Source organism: Alosa pseudoharengus, unplaced genomic scaffold, assembly GCF_046254945.1.
Source record: "Alosa pseudoharengus isolate Yale_2024_CS ecotype anadromous, Long Island Sound unplaced genomic scaffold, YU_APseudo_1.1 YU_APseudo_1.1_scf_9, whole genome shotgun sequence".
Lineage (NCBI taxonomy): Eukaryota > Metazoa > Chordata > Actinopteri > Clupeiformes > Clupeidae > Alosa > Alosa pseudoharengus.
The window spans coordinates 31,837,545-31,858,394 of NW_027468881.1; the positions used below are offsets into that span (position 1 = coordinate 31,837,545).

A 20,850-nucleotide genomic window follows, 5' to 3' on the forward strand; every position below is an offset into this window, starting at 1 on the left:
CCCACTAGTGTGTGTGTGTGTGTGTGTGTGTGTGGGGGGGGGGTATCTGTGCATGTGTTAAAAACAGCACGTCTTTGCAGTAACTTAAGCTTGTAACAGATGTGCATGGTAAGCATCTTATTTGCCAAGCATTGCAGCCCAATTTGTGCAAATATTCATTCCACGCTAATTAAGAAGAGTGAGGCTTAGCATAGATTGAGCAGGAATGAAAGGAAGAAGAGTGTCATTTTATTATGAGCAAACAAATATTTCACATGCAAATCCCAAATACTACTAAACCACAAGTAGAAAATCACCAGTTACTAAAAAGGCAGTAACAGTTAAATGGCTATAAATTCAGCATATTTTTTCATGATTTCATAAAATGTCATTTACCTTCATATGGAAAAAATATTTTATTGCACAAGATTTTATCTGCGTAATTCTGAAATGTACACATTTGCTATATCATCAATCTACACAAAATACTCCAACACTCCACAAAAAAGCAGGTTAGCTAGCAATTAAAATATGACAGTAGAAATATACATGTGTATACACGTATCCACTGCATGATAACCTCCATTAATCAGTGGATGAGCAAAAAAAATGTGAAACTAAATGATGACAAAACAGAGGTACTTTTGGTTGGACCAAAACCAAAGCGAGACATTGTTCTTAGTAATCTGGGGAACTTGGCACACCAGGTCAAACCAAAAGTAACAAGCCTCTGTGTCATTTTAGATACAGAGTTAAGTTTTAAGCCTCATATCCGTAAAGTTACTCAGACAGCCTATTTCCACCTGAGAAACATTGCCAAAGTGCGGCCCTTTTTAACTCAACAAGATGCCGAAAAACTAATTCATGCCTTTATCACTAGCAGGTTAGACTACTGCAATGCACTTTTCACTGGTCTTCCCAAAAAACATATAAAGAAATTGGCACTCATACAGAACTCTGCGGCTAGACTTTTAACTAAGACCAAGAGAGAACACACCACCCCTGTGTTGGCTAACTGCACTGGCTCCCTGTTTCCTATAGAATTGATTTTAAGGTTATGTTAATTACTTAAAAAGCTCTGAATGGCATAGCACCTTCATATATCTCTGAGCTTTTGATATCTTATCAACACCAAAGGAAACTTAGATCATCCAATTCTAATCTTTTATTGTACCCAAAGTGCTCCACAAGCAAAGTGGAGAAGCTGCTTTTATCCATTATGCCCCAAAACTATGGAACACCCTGCCTCTGTACATCAAGCAGGCGAGTTTGTAAATATTTTAAAAAAATATCTGAAAACATACCTGTATAAGAAAGCCTTTAGTTAACTCATCTTATCCTGTAGACTACTTTTTCAGATTATTCTACATCTGCTGCCATTGGAGGGCGCAGCCAGACAGAAGCAGATGGGCTCAGGTTCTGCTCAAGGTTTCTTCCTGGAATATGGGAGTTTTTCCTTGCCACAGTTGCCATGGCGTGCTTGTGGGGTAAAGGGTTAAGGCTGCCAGTCTTGAATGTCTGTGTATAAAGTCAAATAATTGCGACATATGGTAGGAACATGCTAAGGCTGGCTGCTTAGAGTCCGCATCAACGGGGCCTAAGCATTTGTTAGCCTAGGCATTTGTTAGCAAAGCTTTTATATAGGCTATCTATAGTAGTATAATAATATTTTTGATATGTTGCTGATTGGAGGATAATTGGCCACAGCAAAAAAGGGGAATGATCTTCTCTATAACTGTGTTACATGTTATTTTCTATATTTCTGATATGTTGCTGATTGGATCATAAACGGCCACAGCAGTGAAGAAAAGTGAAAAGTGATGACTGACTGACTCTATTATTGTGTTACATGCTCTAAATGTAAAGCACTTTGAGCTGCATTCTGTGTATGAAAGGTGCTATACAAATAAAGCTTATTATTATTATTATTATTATTAGGGCCCGAGCACCGAAGGGCGCAAGGCCCTATTGTTTTTGTAAGGATTATTATTATTATTATTATTATTGAGTATTATTATTGTTATTCTACTTTTTTGCTTTCCTGTTTTTCAGGGTGGTTAACATGGTCGAAAACTCTTGAAATTTGGCACACACGTCAGGTGTCCTGCCTGGCATAGCGCCAAGAAGGAAATGTGCCAGAAATGGACAATGCCTTAAGTGATTGATCTGAAACTTTATAAAATATTGGATATCATTATTGTGATGATATTCACACGTATAATTCACATGCTTAGCATAGCGCCACCATATGGCCAAACAGTGTATCACAAATGTTCTTTGCTTAAAATGAAAAATCTGAAATTTCTCAGGTTAATTTATATTATGATTATGATGACACACAATGGGCCTGCCTTGCATTGCGCCCCCACCTGGCCAAGCAAGTAAATGTGCCAGAAAATAACATGCAAAAACAAATAGCACACGCATCAAATATGTACATTTTACAAATTCACCACGTCGGTGCTTTGTTGGATTCTGAAATGTCACGGGTTGCGGCCCGCAGGTGCTCGGGCCCGCCATTGCCGCTTGCGGCTATATTTGTTATTATTATTATTATTATTCCAAACATACCCATACATACAGTATACACATTCACACATACACATATCCATCCATACATACCCACATACACAGGGATGTAGTGGTAAAATAAGAGGAGGGTAAACTATGAAATCTGTCAATCTCGGTGAGGTGGACTGCGCAATGCGGTATCGGATTTTTTTAAAAGGCATTCAGAACGTGTTTGATGATGGTGGAGGCTATTGTCCAATGTTTATAATAATTCCAGTGGTATTGATGAGGGTACATATTGTGAATGTGGATAATACAGTGTGATTTTTGAATGTTTCAAGTTTCAGAAGTGAATAAACTGTGTTTACTTGCGTTTAGCCTTCCCTACATCTCTGCACATACACATATACACACACACACACACACACACGCATGCATCAGCCATACGTTTCACATTTTCTCAGTTTACAGTGTGGTACTGTTCAACAGTCTGATTGCAGTTGGAAAAAAACTGTTGCGGAACAGCGCAGACCTACACCCTAGGTGGCGATACCGCGCAGACTTACACCCTAGGCTGCGATACCGCGCAGATCTACACCCTAGGTGGCAATACCGCGCAGACCTACACCCTAGGCTGCGATACCGCGCAGATCTACACCCTAGGCAGCGATACCGCCTGCCTGAGGGCAGGAGACAGAACAAGCTGTGGCAGGGTTGTGTAGTCCTTGATGATTTTATTTGCTCTTGAGAGGCAGCGTTGTTTGGCCAGGTTCCCAATAGGTGGCAGCGTTACCCCTATGGTCCTATCAGCTGTGATGTGGTGTGTCAATGGTTCACCCTAGAAGGTGGTGAGGACAGTTGGATTTTTCAGTGTCCTTAAGAAGTGTAGGCGTTGGTTGGCTTTTTTTGATGTTGGAGGAGGTATGCAGGGACCAGGTCAGGCGGTCAAACATATGAACCCCTTCATGTGTTCCACAGCCTCCACTGCAGCGCTGTTAATGTGGCCAACATGTTGATAACACACACATTTGTGTGTGTAAAAGATGAGTGAGATTCATGTACAGAAAATGTACACTACTGTTCAAAAGTTTGGAGTCAGTTAGAAATGTCCTTGTTTTCATCATGTTGTAAATTACTGTTGTATAAAGAAATGGCCGATCTTTAATGCAATATCTACAGTATACACAAGTATACAGATGCCCATTATCAGCAACCATTCATCCAATGTTCCAAAGGCACATTCTGTTTACTAATCTGATACCATTTTAAAAGGCTAACTGGCTAACTGAGAAAACATTGGAGAACCCTTTTGCAATTATATAAGCACAGTGGAATGGACATTTCTAAGTGTTTCAAATGTTTATTGTGAAACAATTTCATTCAACAATGAAGTTTGCTTGGCATTTACATCTTTCTTTTAAGAATGATCTTAACAACAAACAGTGACAGACACATACAAATAGTAACAGAACCAGTGACAGACATTATACAAATAGTAACAGAACCAGTGACAGACATTATACAAATGATATAAAAAGGAAATAAATACCACCACCTACCCTTAACCCTTAAAGGTGTAGGTTTTTGAACATTCTAAGTTCCGCAACAATTGAAGGTTCTAAAATTCTATGTTGAATTCAATGAACCCAGATATTCTTTAGAATGTTAATTTCCCAACATTCCCGTCACACCGGTGTGACGGTACTCCTTTAAGGGTTAACCCCTCTCAGGACCCATTTCTTCGGTTACCCACCCCTCCAACCCCAGGAGTGTATGCTTACTCGTGTCTTAATGGCCTTCTCTGTCAAGATAAGCTCCCAAAGGAAGCCAAACTTTCTCAAAGTCCCTAAGCTTGTCCTTCAGAATGACTCCATGTCAGTTCTGTCAGCCAGTGTTTGAAGGAGGGCACATCTTTCTTTTTCCAAAAGAGTAAGATAAGTATTATTGCGATTATAACACCATATGCCGGAAATTTCTACGTGACCCCAAACTTTTGAACGGCAGTGCATATTCATAGTAACATGTTTTGGGAGCACTTTACTCATACCCAGGATATTATCTATTTATAAAGGGTAATACAGTAAGTGCCTCAAAGTGATTGCATGGATGTACTATTCATATGCTCTCATAAACCTCAATGTTGTACAAGTTTTCTAATACATTGTGATAGGCCTACTTCACCCTTTATGGATATTGACTGTAAGTAAAGTGTAGTTATTGAGGCTTTCTATGGTAAATATTTAAAAATGTGAAGAAATTCCTATGTCCAATTGTTTATGGCAACTACATGTAAAACAAATATATTTGGCATTTCTTTGCATAATCAGTTACATTCATTCAGCGGATTTTCTTACCATAGGTGACAGTACAGATACACAGGACATCAAGCAAGTTATCCATATGTTTGATTGTTTGGGGCATTTGAATCCTTTGAATCTTTTGAATCTCTATGTCACCAAAGAAAGAGGAAGGATCAAAGATGAATAGCTCTTTGTTGTTCAGCTCTTATCGAAGCAAAGAACAAATGGGGAAGTTCAAATGCTTAAACATTCACCTGGCTTTAAGAGAACGGTTGGAAAGGCAAACATAAAACCTGTCAGCGAGCAGTGAGATAAGGTCTAGGTAAGTAATACACTCATTTATTTTCCTCTGAAAACAGACAGAGCACAAGGAATTAAATATTATTTGTCTGGACACAAAAAAGGACTGAGTTGTTTTAATTGAGGTACTCGTTTTACTTTCTGCTATAATTTCCTTTTTGTCAGAAATAGGGGAGACCGGGGTTGGTTGTCACAATTTTTACTCATGCATGAATTGCTCATCTTCAAAAACTCTTTCAGCAGTAATTCCTACATGAAATGAAAGCTTGGGGTCTTGGCTTTAAATGTGTATAATTTTTACTTTTAGAATGTATTGTAACAGGGAGCAATTAACCATCAAAGACACTCTGACACAATGTGACAATCAACCCCATCACGGGGTTGGTTGTCACAGGGTATGGGGTTGGTTGTCCCTATAGAGTTTCAATGGGATTTCAGTGATAAAATGGGATTTTAAAAAATGATGTGTAACTTTTTAGTTTTTTAAGCTAGAAACTGCAAATAAGTTTTAATATGAATACCACCCCTATGATAGTTGTCATCAATGCCCCTTATGTTAAAACAATGGGATTAAAGGAGGTGATCAGTTACTTGAATTGTCTACTGTGTTGAGAAATAAAATGAAATCATTTTCCGTGCTAAAACCTCTTTATTATCATGTAAGTTGCAAACAAAGTTGCAAACACAGTGACAACTGTGTCTCAGTGACAACAAACCCATGTGACAACCAACCCCACAAGCTATGTGACAACCATCCCCAACTGACCTCTTGACAAAGATGTTAACCTAGCTGCCACATGGCTTTAACTTGATAGCTAAAATATGACTCAAAATAAAGCTACTACCTTTGGCTTTTTAATGAGTGTTTTGTTTTTGAACTACTAATATCCTACAAGCTCTCAATACAAAAACAACACCAACATGAAAATTTACTCTGACCCATGAAATTTAAAAATTGTCTCCTCACCTCAATGCTGTGTGTCTGCTCAGCAAAATTCCTAGTGCAAATGAGTAAGCTATCAAAGGGTAACAGTTTGATATCAAAATTTTACCACAGCATCACCTAGTATGCCTGGAATAAGCAATGTGACAACCAACCCGTGAGACAACCAGCCCCGGTCTCCCCTATTGATTCATTATTCATTATGTCAACATGATCCATTGTTACTGAATCAGAGGGATCCGAGGCACTGGATTGCTGGTACATGGCAGGTTGCTGTGTCGTCCTTAAATATCAGTGCAATTTTAAAGTACATGTCTGGGGGGGGGGGTTGTTTGCCGTTATCATGATAGCACAGTGAAGAGGCTGACAGGAAGTGAGTGGGAGAGAGAGGGATTTGGGAAATGACAGACTCGATCCCGGATCCTCGAGTCGTGGGCACTTGGACCCGAATGTAGTACGGCGGCGGCCGCTGTAGCCAGTTGCGCCACAGTGCCCCCAAATATCAGTGCAATTTTCAGCCACTATAGGGTCAAACGATTTTGATTAGCCAACTTATAAAAAAGAGGGGTGGTGCGCACATCCAAAAAAGTAATCCTTTGGTGCTAGACAACTGTATCAGATATAAGAGAAAGGTTGGTCTGCACACTGTTGTTTGCTCCAGAAGTAAATCTATTTACTTAAAAAGGCAACATTTCGATCACTTCAGATCTTCATCAGGAATAGAGAAGAATGGGTGAGACGGCTTACCAGTTCAGTAACAGTTGCTTGATTAAGGTTAAGAACATTTTAAACCCTTTTCCTGTTTGCTGGAGGGAGTGGCACACAACATTTTCACAAAGTCAGTCCACATTACCATGAGACGAGGTCCTGAAGACAATGACTATAGAAAGAAGCCGTATTTGCTATGTTAATGTTTTAACATAAACAGGAAGTTGATAATGCTAGTACAAGCGAATCCAAAATGGAGTTGTGCATATACTGTATAGAGCCTATAGAAGAAGAATCTATAATCTACTACAGCATCTCATTTGATTAAGAGGGTGGAGTGGGTTCCCATTCAGCACTAAGGGGTACCCAAGTATACCCTCAGGTTGGCAACACAATGAGTTTGAAGATGTCATTTTAAGGTGAAAGAAAATGGTGTTGCTTTAATGGCAGTTCAGGCACAGCAACTGAAAGCCTGAAAAGCCATCACCAGCAATCAGGAAGCTAAACTCCTTGTAAGGTGTAAGTTTACAACATAGGCCTACTGTATGCTTACACTGTTAAACTTTTCCTGTGAAAACTACAATACGTTTCTGGCAGCTATTGCTCATAACATAACACATTTCTTTTCTATTATTTTGCAAGCTTACAGTAAGAAGTTTAATCTCCAGTAAATTAACAGAAGAAACTGAGTGGGTGCGCTTTTGAGTGTGTGTGTGTGACCAGAGCACACAAATATAGCTTTTTTGAGTTTGACTCTGTCAAACACTCTGTTTGACTTTGAGGAAGAGCCTGTGCATTGAAACGTTAATCATTTGCTCCGAATAAAGTCTCTAAAAGCTATTTGTGTGCTCCAGTCCTGGGTTCAGTCATTTAAAGTGGCCCAGGGCCTACTGCTGATTCTGCAGTCCTACTCCGTGAACACAGAGGGGCTAGGGCACACGTGATACCTATTCCATGTCTTATCTTACTTTTAACTACACTTTTAAGTATAAGTATATATACTCTTTTGATCCTGTGAGGGAAATTTGGTCTCTGCATTTATCCCAATCCGTGAATTAGTGAAACACACTCAGCACACACTAATCCCGGCGCAGTGAGCTGCCTGCAACAACAGCGGCGCTCGGGGAGCAGTGAGGGGTTGGGTGCCTTGCTGGTCGGGGTTCGAACCGGCAACCCTCCGGTTACAAGTCCGAAGTGCTAACCAGTAGGCCACGGCTGCCCCTAAAAAGTTTTAGAAAGTATGTGTACCGTTAACAATAATCTACAATTCTCTCTCTCTTTATCTTTGTTTAAAAGAGCCTTCATGGAGGTTCAATGTGTTTTGGAGTCGCACTCACAGTATGTCTGCAGCGACAACCTCAGATCTCTTGAAAACACCCTTCAGTTCATCTGTGAGTTTCCCAGAGAGACTCATCACTCAGGTGATGGACAGGAGACCTTCGTGGTTAAACTCCCAGCTCAGTGCAATGTGCACCAACTGCGCTTGCGTCTCTGTATGCTAGCGCAGGAGAGGTCTCAGCTTCCCGACCCTCTTGGACTCTTGGACCCTGAGAGGTATCAGCTCCTGTACACCAAAATGGACGACCTGTATGAGATATATGATGATTGCCAGGTCCTGCAAACGCTAAATGTGCCCTGGTTTCTGGATCCCCATGGCATGAGGATGGCACGGATATCTATCGCAGAAAAGAAAACAGACACAGAAGATGTGCAAAATTACCATCATGCTTTAGCTAAGCTTATTGGATATGACTTGAATTCTACCGCAGGGAGCAGGCTGAGTGAACTGAGCTTTACCCGCAGAAAGTTTGCTGCCCCCCGCAGAGAGGAATTGAAAAGCCGTGACCCAAAAGCGTATGCCACTGAACCATGGACCACAACCACACCCCTTCAGAAAGACCTCCAAGAGTGGCATGAGCGCAAACTTCCAATTGCCGTCTATTTCGATAACAAAGGCTTTTGCATGAACATAGACATTGAAATTTCTCCAGATCATCTTCTGAAGATACTTCAGGAAACTGTGTCTAAAATGGACCCCTCTATTGACTGGTCCACATCTGATCCAGTGCTGAAGGTCTGTGGAAGGGAGGAGTTCTTAGTTGGAAGTATCCCCCTGTACAACTTCCTTTGGGTTAGGAGCTGCCTGAAGAGGTGTAAAGACCTTCATTTGACAATCACTGATGTTGCTTTGCTTCCAGAGGATAAGGTGAGAAGTGAGGCCTTCCCCCTAGTGGACAACCTCACTAGCCTCTCCAGCTTTCATGAGGACCTTGCTCTTGGTGGGAAAGAGATGGATGAGATACTCATGATCTCCCTGTGGGACTGTGAGAGAAAGTTTAGGGTGAAACTGTTGGGGTTTGACATTCCTGAACACCCAGCCAAACTGCCCCAACTCATTTGCGTTGAGGCTTCCATAATCTATGGCAACAAGGTAGTGTCCTCTATCGGTTCCACTGCTAAACCTTTCACAGATGAGGTTATGTGGAACACGTGGCTTGAGTTTGACATCCTCCTAAAGAACATCCCTCGTGGCTCAAAGCTCGGGTTTACCATCAACACTTTCGACAACTCCACAGCAAAGGAATCCAAATCTCCTACCAGCGGAGTCAAGGAGCCAGACTTCCAGAGGTGTAAAGGAAATGTGCTGTACTTTGTGAATCTTCAGCTCATCGACCACAGGTCTGTGCTCAGTCAGGGGCCTCACACTCTTCACATGTGGCCGTTTCCTGAGCGAGAGGAGGAGGCGTTTACTTTCGAGGCTGACAAGCTCTCCACGGCGACCAACCCAGACGTGGCGACGTCCATGGCCATCACCTTCCTCCTGGACCGTTACAGTTTTCCCGTGGTCATCCCGCACAGTAGAGGAGTCCCCAATACTCTTTCTCCTCCCAGTGTCTCGTCGTCGTCATCTAATTCCAGCTTACCACCCTCTCTTCTTGCGTCAAACCCAGCATCGCCTTCAAAGTCGGATGTCCCTGAAAGTGGATCACCAACATCGTCGCCCTCCACGCAAACCCAAAGAGATCGTCTCAGGAGGTTTAGGGAGGAAAGTGTCCGCTACACCTCCAACCTGCCTCAGTTCCTGCGGAGCATTGACTGGCTAAAGCCCGACGCTGTGCAGGACATCCACTGGCTGCTGGGTCACTGGGAACCGCATGACCTGGAGCTGCCAGTGGCTCTGGAGCTTCTCAGCGTGGGCTTTGCTGATGAAAGGGTCAGAGGCCTGGCTGTCCAACGGCTGGAGCTGCTGTCCAATGAAGAAGTACTAAGGTACCTTCTCCAGTTGGTTCAGGTTAGTGATTAATACAGTACATGCTATCTGTAATATTGCAGTTGTCACTGACATTTATGCTTCACAACATATGGATATTGATTTATAGATGTAAAGATAATAATAGTATTGATAATAATACATTATTTTTTTTATACACTTTTCTAGACACTCATAGATGCTTTACAGTTTTCTTACGTAGGTACAACAAGCACACAAGGTACATAGACAAGGTTAGATGACAGACAAAAGAAACACATAGGTGCACCGTGCATGGATAAAGCAGAGGCCAAGCTGGTATAGAGAGGTGGGCAATAAAAAGGAGGGGAAAAGTGGGGAAGTCTGTTCCCCAGTGTTTGATGCGGTTGGGGAAGGCGTGCAGCAGCTGAGAAGGCCCTGTTGCCCTAGGTCAGGAGCTTAGTCCCGATGGTCTTGAGTGTGTTTGCATCGACGGACCTGAGGCAATGGGTGGGAGTGTGGCGGTTGAGGAGGTCGGAGAGGTATGGAGGGGCAAAGTTATTACTAAGTGCTTTGTATGTGAGGAGAAAATAGTGGGCCATACAAGAAAACAAGTCCTTTTTGTTCTTTTGAACGTATTCTGCATGCTGTTGTGTTTTGTTGCAGGACTTTGACATGATTTTTGCTTTTATAGACCCTCAAGGTTGAGCCCTATCATGATAGCTGTCTGGCTAGATTCCTCCTCCGAAGAGCACTCAGAGTAAGCATATTAATTGAAGTGGGATTCGAGGATTGAGGTGCATGATACTGCATAATAACAACTGAAATCTTGATATGCATTAATGTGGAAGTCTTTGTAAATGATGAATTCACCATTTGCTAATACATAACTAAGGCTTCCTGTAGTTGTTAGAAAGTGTTAGAAACTGAAATAAGAACTTCCATAGAAGAGGATCAGCATGACCTATGAGATACAGACACAGACCACTCTCATTCTATGGATTTTCCTCTCCTCAGAGCAAGAGAATTGGTCACTTTTTTTTCTGGTTTTTGCGGAGTGAGGTGGCAGGATGTCCATTCTTTCGTGAACGCATGGCAGTGATTCTGGAGGCTTACTTAATGGGTTGTGGTCAATCCATGCTGTCGAGTTTCCAACAACAAGTTCTGGTGGTGGACAACTTGCACGATGTTGCAAGTGCAGTAAAGAGGTTATATCCAGACAAAAGTGATCTCCCTCCAACAGGTAAAGATCATCTCTAAAGAAACTGTCTTTATTTTCACTATATTGTTTGTCAACAAGACCTGTCGTCACTCATAAACTGGAAAAAAACAATTGATTTTTACCTTTCTCCGGTTTACCTAGCTGTTCTCTGAGTCTGGCGATACCACTTTTAGCTCCAGCCTAGCATAGATCATTGAATCCGATTAGACCATTAGCATCTCGCTCTCTAGCATCACGTTTAAAAGTGACTAAGATTAAGGTTTGCCTGTTCAATCCCCGACCAGTAGGGAAAATGTGGGTGGGGGAAGTGGTTGAGCACTGCTCTTCCATGCCCACATCCACGGCTTAAGTGCCCTTGAGCAAGGCATCTAACTCCTCACTGCTCCTCGAGCACCACTGTAGCAAGGCAGCTCACTGCTCCGGGTTAGTGTCTGCTTCACCTCACTGTGTGTGTTTCACTAATTCACAGATGGGATAAATGCAGAGACCAAATTCCTTGTATGTATATACTTGGCCTATAAACCTGAATTACATTTGTCTATAGACAACCTCACCACACTACCACAGAAATGTCGTTCTATTTTGAATGTTGTCAGTGGTAAAAAAAATCGCTCTTTTGTTTTTGAAGTCTGGCTGTGCCCTTTGCACTAGCATTGTAAGACAATTTAGTGTGCAAACAACTGTCTGTGATTATGCTCTCAAACAAATGTTTGAAATGGTTGGTTTCTTGAAATAGACCTTTAAAGGGGAACTTGGCAACTATTTCAACGTAATAAACCCGTTTAGAAATCATTTGGATGGTTAAATGACCTGTTCCGGTGAAAATGGTGACTTTCCCCGCTGCGCCTAGCGTCCCCAGGCGGAAAACCAACCTTGCAACATTGAGACTACCGTCCCGGAAAGAGAAGTGAGAAACAAGAAACTCGTTTTAAATCGTGTTTCTTACCTTGTAACATCCACATAGTTCTACCAAACTTATGCTAACCGTTCACTAGCTTGTAAACAAATCCATGTGCTTTATCGTTACCTTTTCCCACAGTTTGAAATAGCATAATGCACAATTTATCCAGCAGAGGGGGAAATCCTGCCAAGTTTCCCTTTAATATAAGATGAACAACACTTGGTTAGATAAGCAGTTTTTGCAGTGTACTGGAAATGAGTTTTTTGGTGTTGTACCACAGAGTGAAAAAACACAAAATTAATGGATGAATTTCTGAAGGGATTACAAATTGTACTCTGTAGGTACACATGCACCATAAATGACAGTACACATGTGGTATAATTGACCCATTTACAACCAACTCTCTGTTTTACAAAAGGGAAGGTTTATTTTTTTCTTCCTCTTGCTTTCACTTGTCCTTCCTAAAATGGCTTACCATAACGGTGGTGCATTCTGTTCCTCTATTAGTTATAATTGTAATGACTAATGCGCACAGAAGAACATGTTTATTTCTGAAACCAAACCAAGCCCTTATTCAGTAGCCTATGACTGTATTTAAAGGTGCTATCTGGAGTTCAGTAGGCTTCCAGTTCTCTTGAATGCAGCCACATGTATTGTATTTAATCACATGGTCGAAAGTGATATGGTCATCATATGGTCCTCACATGGTCCAAAGTGATATTACAGGAGAGCTAGGTCGCTACCTGGTTTGCATGCTAACTTTTGTGCATGTCACACAGAGCATCTTGGCGTTTTTTGACATTATGTCAAAATGTTTCTTCACATTTTGATTTCCATTCATGTTGTCATTTCATTCATGTTGTCATTTCATACATGTTGTCATTTCATCCCTGAAGCTGCGCAGAAGCTTCAGGACTTGTTGCAGAGCTGCCACTTCCCACCTGACTTCCAGGTGCCCTTTGATCCACGTATCAGAGCTGGACAAATTCAGGTCCAAACTGTTTCACTCCTTAACAACATTGAAGTTTTACACAAGCACTGCATAATTGCACTGCATTGTATCATGTGCTTTATCCTTCACACGTGTATATAACATACAGTAGCCTATAAGTGTCTTTTCATTTAGTATCTGTTTGTGAATATGTATGTAAAAGTATATCCTTTGCTAAAACCAGTCTAAGCTGGATAAGTCTTTGACCAAAATGTAGGCCTTTTTTTCAATCAATTGATCTCTTAAAATAACCTCACCATTTGCCATTCATTAGTTGAACAGGTGCAAAATAATGGCTTCCAAGAAGAAGCCCTTATGGCTTGAATTCTCATGTGTTGATTCACAAGCCACTACTGGTCCTCCTGTGGGAATAATATTCAAAGAAGGTGATGATCTCCGACAGGATATGCTTGTTATTCAGGTGAGGAACACAAGGATAAAATGCATCCTAGGGTTAAAAGTTAACTGGTATTAGGTCTTTTATCCAAAGCAAACACAGACTCACAATGGCGGGTTCAGGATTCAAACTGATTATCAGGCGATGACATTACCGCTGCTCCATCACACCCACATTCTATTAAACAACTGTTAATTTGGTTTTGTGCTTTAAACCTTTTCCAATAATCAGCTCTAAATGAAAGGCAGGCTCTGTTATGGTAATAGGTATGTGAAGGATTATTTAAAAGCTATCCGTTCTCTCACATTTTTGTTCTCTCATTTTGGAATCAGCATGCCGAAATATTTGTGTCTTAATTTTATCAAGATAAAAAGAAATACAGTTTTAAATAAAATGAGTGAGATGAAGAGGACAAAAATATGAGATAATGTTTACTACTACAAGTCAAATAATGTACTTATACGGCTCTTCCATTGCATGCAGGCAAGTTACACTGAAAATAATACAGTAGGTTTTAGAAATGTGGAGTAGGGGGCAAGTACAAAACTATGAAATTGTACACAATTGACCAGGTGCACAATTGCTAAATTGACAGGTGTAGTTCTACAGCTCAGACTAATTGGTGTTCAGTTTCTGTGCAAGTGTTTTTAGGTATGTGTGTGGTAAGCGTTGTTCTAAGCATTAATATTTAGTGGGTAAGCAATCTGCAAAAATTGTAATGCAAACATTATAAACATTATGACAACATGTGTGTGTGTGTGTGTGTGTGTGTGTGTGTGTGTGTGTGTGTGTGTGTGTGTGTGTGTGCGTGTGTGCATGCCATAGGGATACATTTTTATGGGTAATGGGCCATGGGTAATCACAGTGAAAAATGCTAACCAAATACATGAGGACATATCTGATTTCTGATTTTTTCAGACATTGAAAGTAATGGATTCAATATGGCAGGAAAGATCCTTAAACCTCAACCTGGTGCCTTATGGCTGCATATCCACTGGGCACAACATAGGTATGGCACTTGATATTGAATAAGCTAGTATTTCAATGTGAAGGCTTCTTTCTGCAGGTGTAGACACAATGGAAATTCAATGCATACTCCAGCGGCATGCATGACTCTGAATCCATCGTTCCCAAACACTGCATTACTGTTTACTGTTTGTGAATGTATTTTCAAGGTTTCTCGAGGCTGCCAAGCAAGTTTCATGTCTCTCTATCCTTTTATGTATAGCTGTACCAGTGCTTCTTACAAGCCTCTTACACCACATAAACACAACGTAGAGACTGATGTTTGCATTTGATAACTTATATCTTTATTTTGTTTGTGCCTTAGGGATGATAGAGATAGTCAGAGATGCTGTCACGATTGCGGCGGTCCAAAGGAGCCAAGGAGGCACAAAAGGAGCATTCAAAAATGACGCTCTGTTTGAATGGCTGAAGGACAAGTGTCCACTTCAAGGAATAGTGAGATTTAGGTTTCATTTGTTTGCCTTTTTCTCCTGCTATTCTATTCTCATTTTGGAATCAGAATCAGAATGTATTACTTTTTCACCAATTCATTTTTTATGGGCACATCCACAGGTCAAAAAACATACATTGATTCCCCATCATTTGATTTTAGAGAGTTGAAGAGTACTGTAAAATGTTAATGCTGTCTACTTGTCACTGGTTGGTCTTCAGCACTACCAAGCGATGGAGAGGTTTGTCAACTCATGTGCAGGGTATTGTGTGGCCACATATGTGCTAGGAATTGGAGATCGCCACAATGATAACATCATGATCACTGATAAAGGTAGGGGGCAATATTTTGTTCAGTAATGAAATCCATTAATTCTGTTTATCGGGATACCTCAGCATCATTATCCCTTAATGTACCATGACTAATGCAATGGCCCAACTTGAGGGACGGCACCAAGCATGCATTTGAAAATCTCACTCCACGCAATTGGATAACACTACGACCAATGTTTACTGACTGATTCTGCACTTCGACGCAATTGGATAACACTATGACCAATGTTTACTGACTGATTCGTTGCAGCGCTGTTGTCATCTGTTTAGCTCGCCTCTGTCCCGCCTATATCAGATACACCGATGTGATTTGGTACCCCACGATACATGGGACATAAGTAATGAACAACATTACTCATTGCCAGAGTGACTCGCTGAACAAATTCAAATTGTGCTCTCGTGAGAACTCTGGATTTCCAGGGTACAAGTATTTGCCAAGAAGCCTAGATTGTGTAGCCTATTTCTCAGAAGTCAATAAAACCGGTAAATTAACTTAAAGGCACCCTTAACGGTTTTTCGACCTTAACATAACATTTCCAAAATCATTTTGATGGCACATATTTTGAGGTTCATAACATGACGAATGGCCCTTCTGCCATTGTCTGAGTGACCCTCTGTAGGCGATTACTGACTTGGCCCCTTTCCTCGGGTAGGAAACTGCCCCTCCTCCCATCCCCCCCATACGAAATCGAAACAGAAAAGAGCTGCAATGCTACAGGAATTTGGAGATCTTTTTCTACAGACTGCTATCGGTGCATTCCCTCTATATTATATCGGAGTTATGTTCATACTTTTTTGCAAAAGACGCATATTTCGTTTGTGTTTATTATTGCGCTTCTCAACTGTAGGGGGACCCCCGAGAGCAAATATTGTTAAGGGTGCCTTTAACCAGAGACTTTCTAATGTGGAGACACATCACTCAAAAAATACTCCATAGAAATGCATGGGGCTAGTTTGTCACGCCAATATGGCTGTTGTCTACACATATCCCACCCCTTCTTCGGCAAAACGTCGACATGTGAATACGTTGAGCCAATCATGTGATGTGATGTGAATACATTGAGCCAATCATATGGTGTGATCTCGCCGCTGGAGCAAGATTGGTGTCGTGAAGCCTTGCGCACGCGCAGTTCGACCCATAGACTGTGCCCGATGAGTGCCCATAAAATGTTGGTATATGGCCGCCGAGTGGAGGGACTTGCCTAAAAGGACTTTGCTTTAACAAAGTGATATACAGCACTGTGTAGATTTAAATCTCTTTTTCATTAGCATTTCTGCTCCTTGGGTAAAGCCCATGACTGGGCTTTAGAATTCGCTCCACCAGCTGAGCTACACTGTTGAACTGTGTGACTGTGGAACGAGCTAGTCTGAATCTTATCCCAGATTCATTGCCTATGTTAGCAAAAGACTTGGGAAATGCAAGTCAGCAGATCAGCTTAACAGATCAGCTTAACATCGCTATTATTTGTTCACATCAAATCTGAAGAGGAACACAAGTTTAACCGCCGGTTGGATCCCGCAATTCACTCTCATGGAGTTATTTCTGTTCTCATACTGTATGCCCTGCCGTTTCATCTTCTCATCAACAATATAACTCATGCTGGTTTGGTGCAAGGGGGAGGCGAGGGGCCTTGATTAATATGCGGGATCCCAGTCAACTTGCGTAGTGTGCGTATAGGGCGCTCCGGCTCTGTGTGAAATTTACAAGGATTTTATCCTGATTCATTTGAGCAAATTTGCTCATATGTATGCATTCAACAGTAACTCTTCATTAAGATGCTTTGGGCAAGACACTGAGGTTTGTTTAAAAGAATATTTTTTATTCACAAGCGGAAATCCATTTGAACAGAAAATGATTGTCAGGATGGTAACTGTAGACAGTCTGATTGGACTAACTCATGGATAAATGAAACACAAATATTCAGGGCTAATGTTCCTACAGTAATAAGAACTGTCTGCAACTGTCTATATATGTTTCTTAGGCAATCTTTTCCATATCGATTTCGGCCACATCCTGGGCAACACAAAGAGCTTCCTGGGGATGAACAGGGAACGGGTCCCTTTCGTCCTCACCCCAGATTTCCTCTATGTCATGGGCAGGGTCAAGGGTCGGTCCAGCCTCTACTTCCAGAGATTTCGGGTGAGTGTCGCCAAAGGTCTTATGGGTTAATTTTGTGATTTTAAAAGGACAATGGTCATGGAAGCATTTAAATCAAAACAATGATGTGTATAACTGATAGTGTGACCAAAAATAATCATTTTCTCAGGACATTCTCCCACAATACTTTGGGATTTGGTCTTCATGTGCAAATGTACTACATGTATAATTTTTTAAAGGCATATTTAAGGCATACACACACTCATGAACACACACACACCACCACCACCACAACACACACACACACACACACACACACACACACACAGCTACATGCATATGAATATGAATGATTCCCCCTGCCACCTCTCCTCTCCAGGACATATGTATCGAGGCCTACCTGTCCCTGCGCTCTCAGTCCAGGCTGCTTGTGACGCTCTTCTCCCTGATGCTGTTGACGGGGATCCCCGAGCTCAGTGCGGCGCAGGACATGCGTTACCTCCGCACCGCGCTGCAAGAGGAGCGTGGAGAGGAAGAGGCTCGAGGTCACTTCCTGCAGCAGATCACCATCTGCGAGCAGCTGGGCTGGACTGTTCAGGCCAATTGGTGGTTTCACATGGTTGCAGGGATTAAGTAATGAGAAGATGGAGAAGGGGGGTGCATTTTTAAGTGAACATTTTTGTTATTGTAAGAGACATAATTAAGATGACATCTGTGCTTGCATTTTTACTGTATATTTGAACTTCTCTCTGTAGATACCGTACCTTTCACTCTTGTATGGAAATACATATAAAAAGCCCATGAAAGACAGAAGAGCTTTAGGTTTTCAGCAACAGTGTGTACATGATGTATCCAAAATGCCAATTTTTGTCATATTATGACAAAAGTGTTTATAATGTGAGGCAAATGTTTGCTTTTAAAGATGTGTTTATGACATTTTTAATGTTATGTGTCATTTTCCTGGAGATTTGAGGCATTTTGTATTTTGTGTGAGCAATTGTGGGTTTTGTGTGTAGAAAATGAAAAATAGATTTTGAAAATGTGTGTAAACAAAAAACTGTAATTACTCTCCATTGGCTTCCTATAGTAGCCAAAATGTAATCCAAATCCCTCACTCTAGCCTATAGGCATTTACTGGATCTGCCTGCTATTTTACAGTTTTTAAGGATTGCTTAGATGCCCTTAATGAAACTGGGATCCACTTGATCTTTTTATCTCTTGCAAATGATTTAACACATTTTCATTATTAATAAATATTGCTTGTAAAATTCTCATACGGACAGGCTATTTTAGTAATTTTTTGGTTTTGGGGTCTTTACACAACCCTGTCTCGCAGGTATACGGACAATTGTCTCGACCTTGTGGCTTGGTTTTCACTCTGACATACATCATCAACTGTGAGACCTATAAAGAGATGTCTGCCTGCCCTAATAATGGCCAATGAATTTATTTAGGCACAGGTGGACTTTAATCAAGTAGAAGCATCATAAGGACCATTTGATACAGTAGAAGTAGGATGCACCAGAGCTCAATTGCAAGTGTCATAACAAAGGGCCTAAATACTTATGTAAATGGCAATTTCATACGTTTATTTTTTTTATAAATTTACAAAACACTCCAAACACCTGATTTTTTTGTGGAGTGTTGGAGTACTGTGTGTAGATTGATGAGAAAAAACCCCGAATTGAATCCATTTCAAGATGAGTCTGAAATATAAGAAAATGTGGAAAACTTGAAAGGGTCTGAATACTTTCCGGTTGCACTGTACATCCAAAACATTTGTTGGACTAAAGAGAATTAAGTCTGCTACATTTTAACTAAAGGATGCCTTGAATGCTTCAAATAGGCTAAGCTGTAAAAAAGGGTCATCTTATTCTTGTTTAAACACAGGATTTACAAATGAATATGCTAAAAAAGCAGGACAGGCATCATTTTCTCTTTAATAATACTGTAACAAACTGCAAAGTTGTCTCAGAATGTTTTTTTATTGAACCAACACACTTAATCACACGAACACCATTACACAGGTAACACAAGGGAGGTCAATCAAACAAGCACGATACACAAACAGGGTAGTCACATACAATACACGGGGTAAACACATGAGGTACAACTTAAAGAAAGACTATACAAGCTAACACAAGCTAATTACTCTCACTAAAACCAACAAACCACACACATACACTACACAGCACCATGGGAGCTCACATTCATAACCAGCTAGGCTCAGTTCACTACACAGCCCCCCCGAGACTTAGTCCATGTCCCCTTGACTCAAGTCTTACCCTACGCAGTCCTTGAGCCTGGCTGGGACGCGACACTGGCGTTGGGGGCGCCCCGCTGTCGCGGCGGTGACTTCCGGTGAAGGCTGCAAGGTGACCGGTGTTAGAGCCACAGCCCCATTGTCACCAAGTTCCACAGAGTCAGTGTCCGAGTCCCCACGGCCCTCAGCTGAGGCCAGGGGTCGATACGGGGCCAGTCGATCACGGTGGAGAGCCACAACTCTCCGACGCTTAATCAGTCTCACACGTCAGTCAGACTCATAGACCACGTCAGACAGCTTCTCTAAGACATCACACGGCCCGACCCACTGGCTAGTGAGTTTCGGGGAAATGCCTTTCTTTCTCTCCGGGCAGTACACCCAAACTTTATCGCCGGTCTGGAACTCCTGGCCACGACAGCGCATATCATACGCTCGCTTTTGACGTATTCCAGCTTCACTCATAGCCTGCCGGGCCAACTCATGTACTCCTTTCAGTCTCTCACGTAGCTGCTTGTAGTATTCCATCCCTTGCTTACCTCCAATCTCCGCTCTCGCCCAAACATCAGAGCTGCCGGTGTGCATTTCGTTGACTCTTGCACCGCTGTGCGATATGCCCAGAGCACCAGGGGCAAGTGTAAGTCCCAGTCCTTTTGTCGGCCAGTTGTGGCCAATATGGCCAGTTGTGGCCAATATGGCCAGTTGTACTGCCAGTGTCCGATTAAACCATTCCTCTAGCCCGTCGCTTTGTGGATGCAGAGGTGTCGTTCTCGTTTACCGGATGCCCATGCGCTGGCAAACCTCAGTGAATACCTCCGCCTCGAAATTCCACCCTTGGTCGCTGTGGAGCTCTTCCGGTGCCCTGAACCGGCAGAACATCTCAGTGACCAGTCTGTCCGCTGTCGTCTGGGCGCTCTGATCTGGCACTGCATACGCCTCCGTCCACTTAGTGAAATAGTCCATGGCTACGAGCACGTAGCGATTTTCCCGCTCTGTGACCGGCAGTGGGCCCATGACATCGACGGCTACCAGCTCCATGGGAGCCCCGACTGCGTATTGCTGCAGCGGAGTGTGCGAGCGTCGCGTGGGGCCCTTCTTTGCTGTGCAGGCGTCACAGCAGTGAACATGCAGTTCAACATCCAGCCTGCATCCCGGCCAATAGAAGTGTCTCCTCAGCCAACGAAGAGTCTTTGCAATGCCGAAATGAGCCGCCCCCACTGCCC

At 42.1% G+C, this 20,850-nt stretch overlaps 1 protein-coding gene across 1 annotated transcript; it reads left to right on the forward strand.

Annotated features, from left to right (window-relative positions):
- Nucleotides 1-5,044: 5,044 nt before the first annotated feature.
- Nucleotides 5,045-18,889, forward strand: LOC143114936 (phosphatidylinositol 4,5-bisphosphate 3-kinase catalytic subunit gamma isoform). Its single transcript, XM_076276776.1, has 11 exons — nucleotides 5,045-5,112; nucleotides 8,040-10,033; nucleotides 10,665-10,730; nucleotides 10,988-11,213; nucleotides 12,990-13,084; nucleotides 13,359-13,505; nucleotides 14,400-14,490; nucleotides 14,812-14,942; nucleotides 15,159-15,270; nucleotides 17,252-17,409; nucleotides 17,747-18,889. The coding sequence occupies exons 2-11, from the start codon at nucleotides 8,045-8,047 to the stop codon at nucleotides 18,002-18,004; spliced, it is 3,273 nt and encodes a 1,090-aa protein (XP_076132891.1). The 5' UTR covers nucleotides 5,045-5,112; nucleotides 8,040-8,044; the 3' UTR covers nucleotides 18,005-18,889.
- Nucleotides 18,890-20,850: the final 1,961 nt, after the last annotated feature.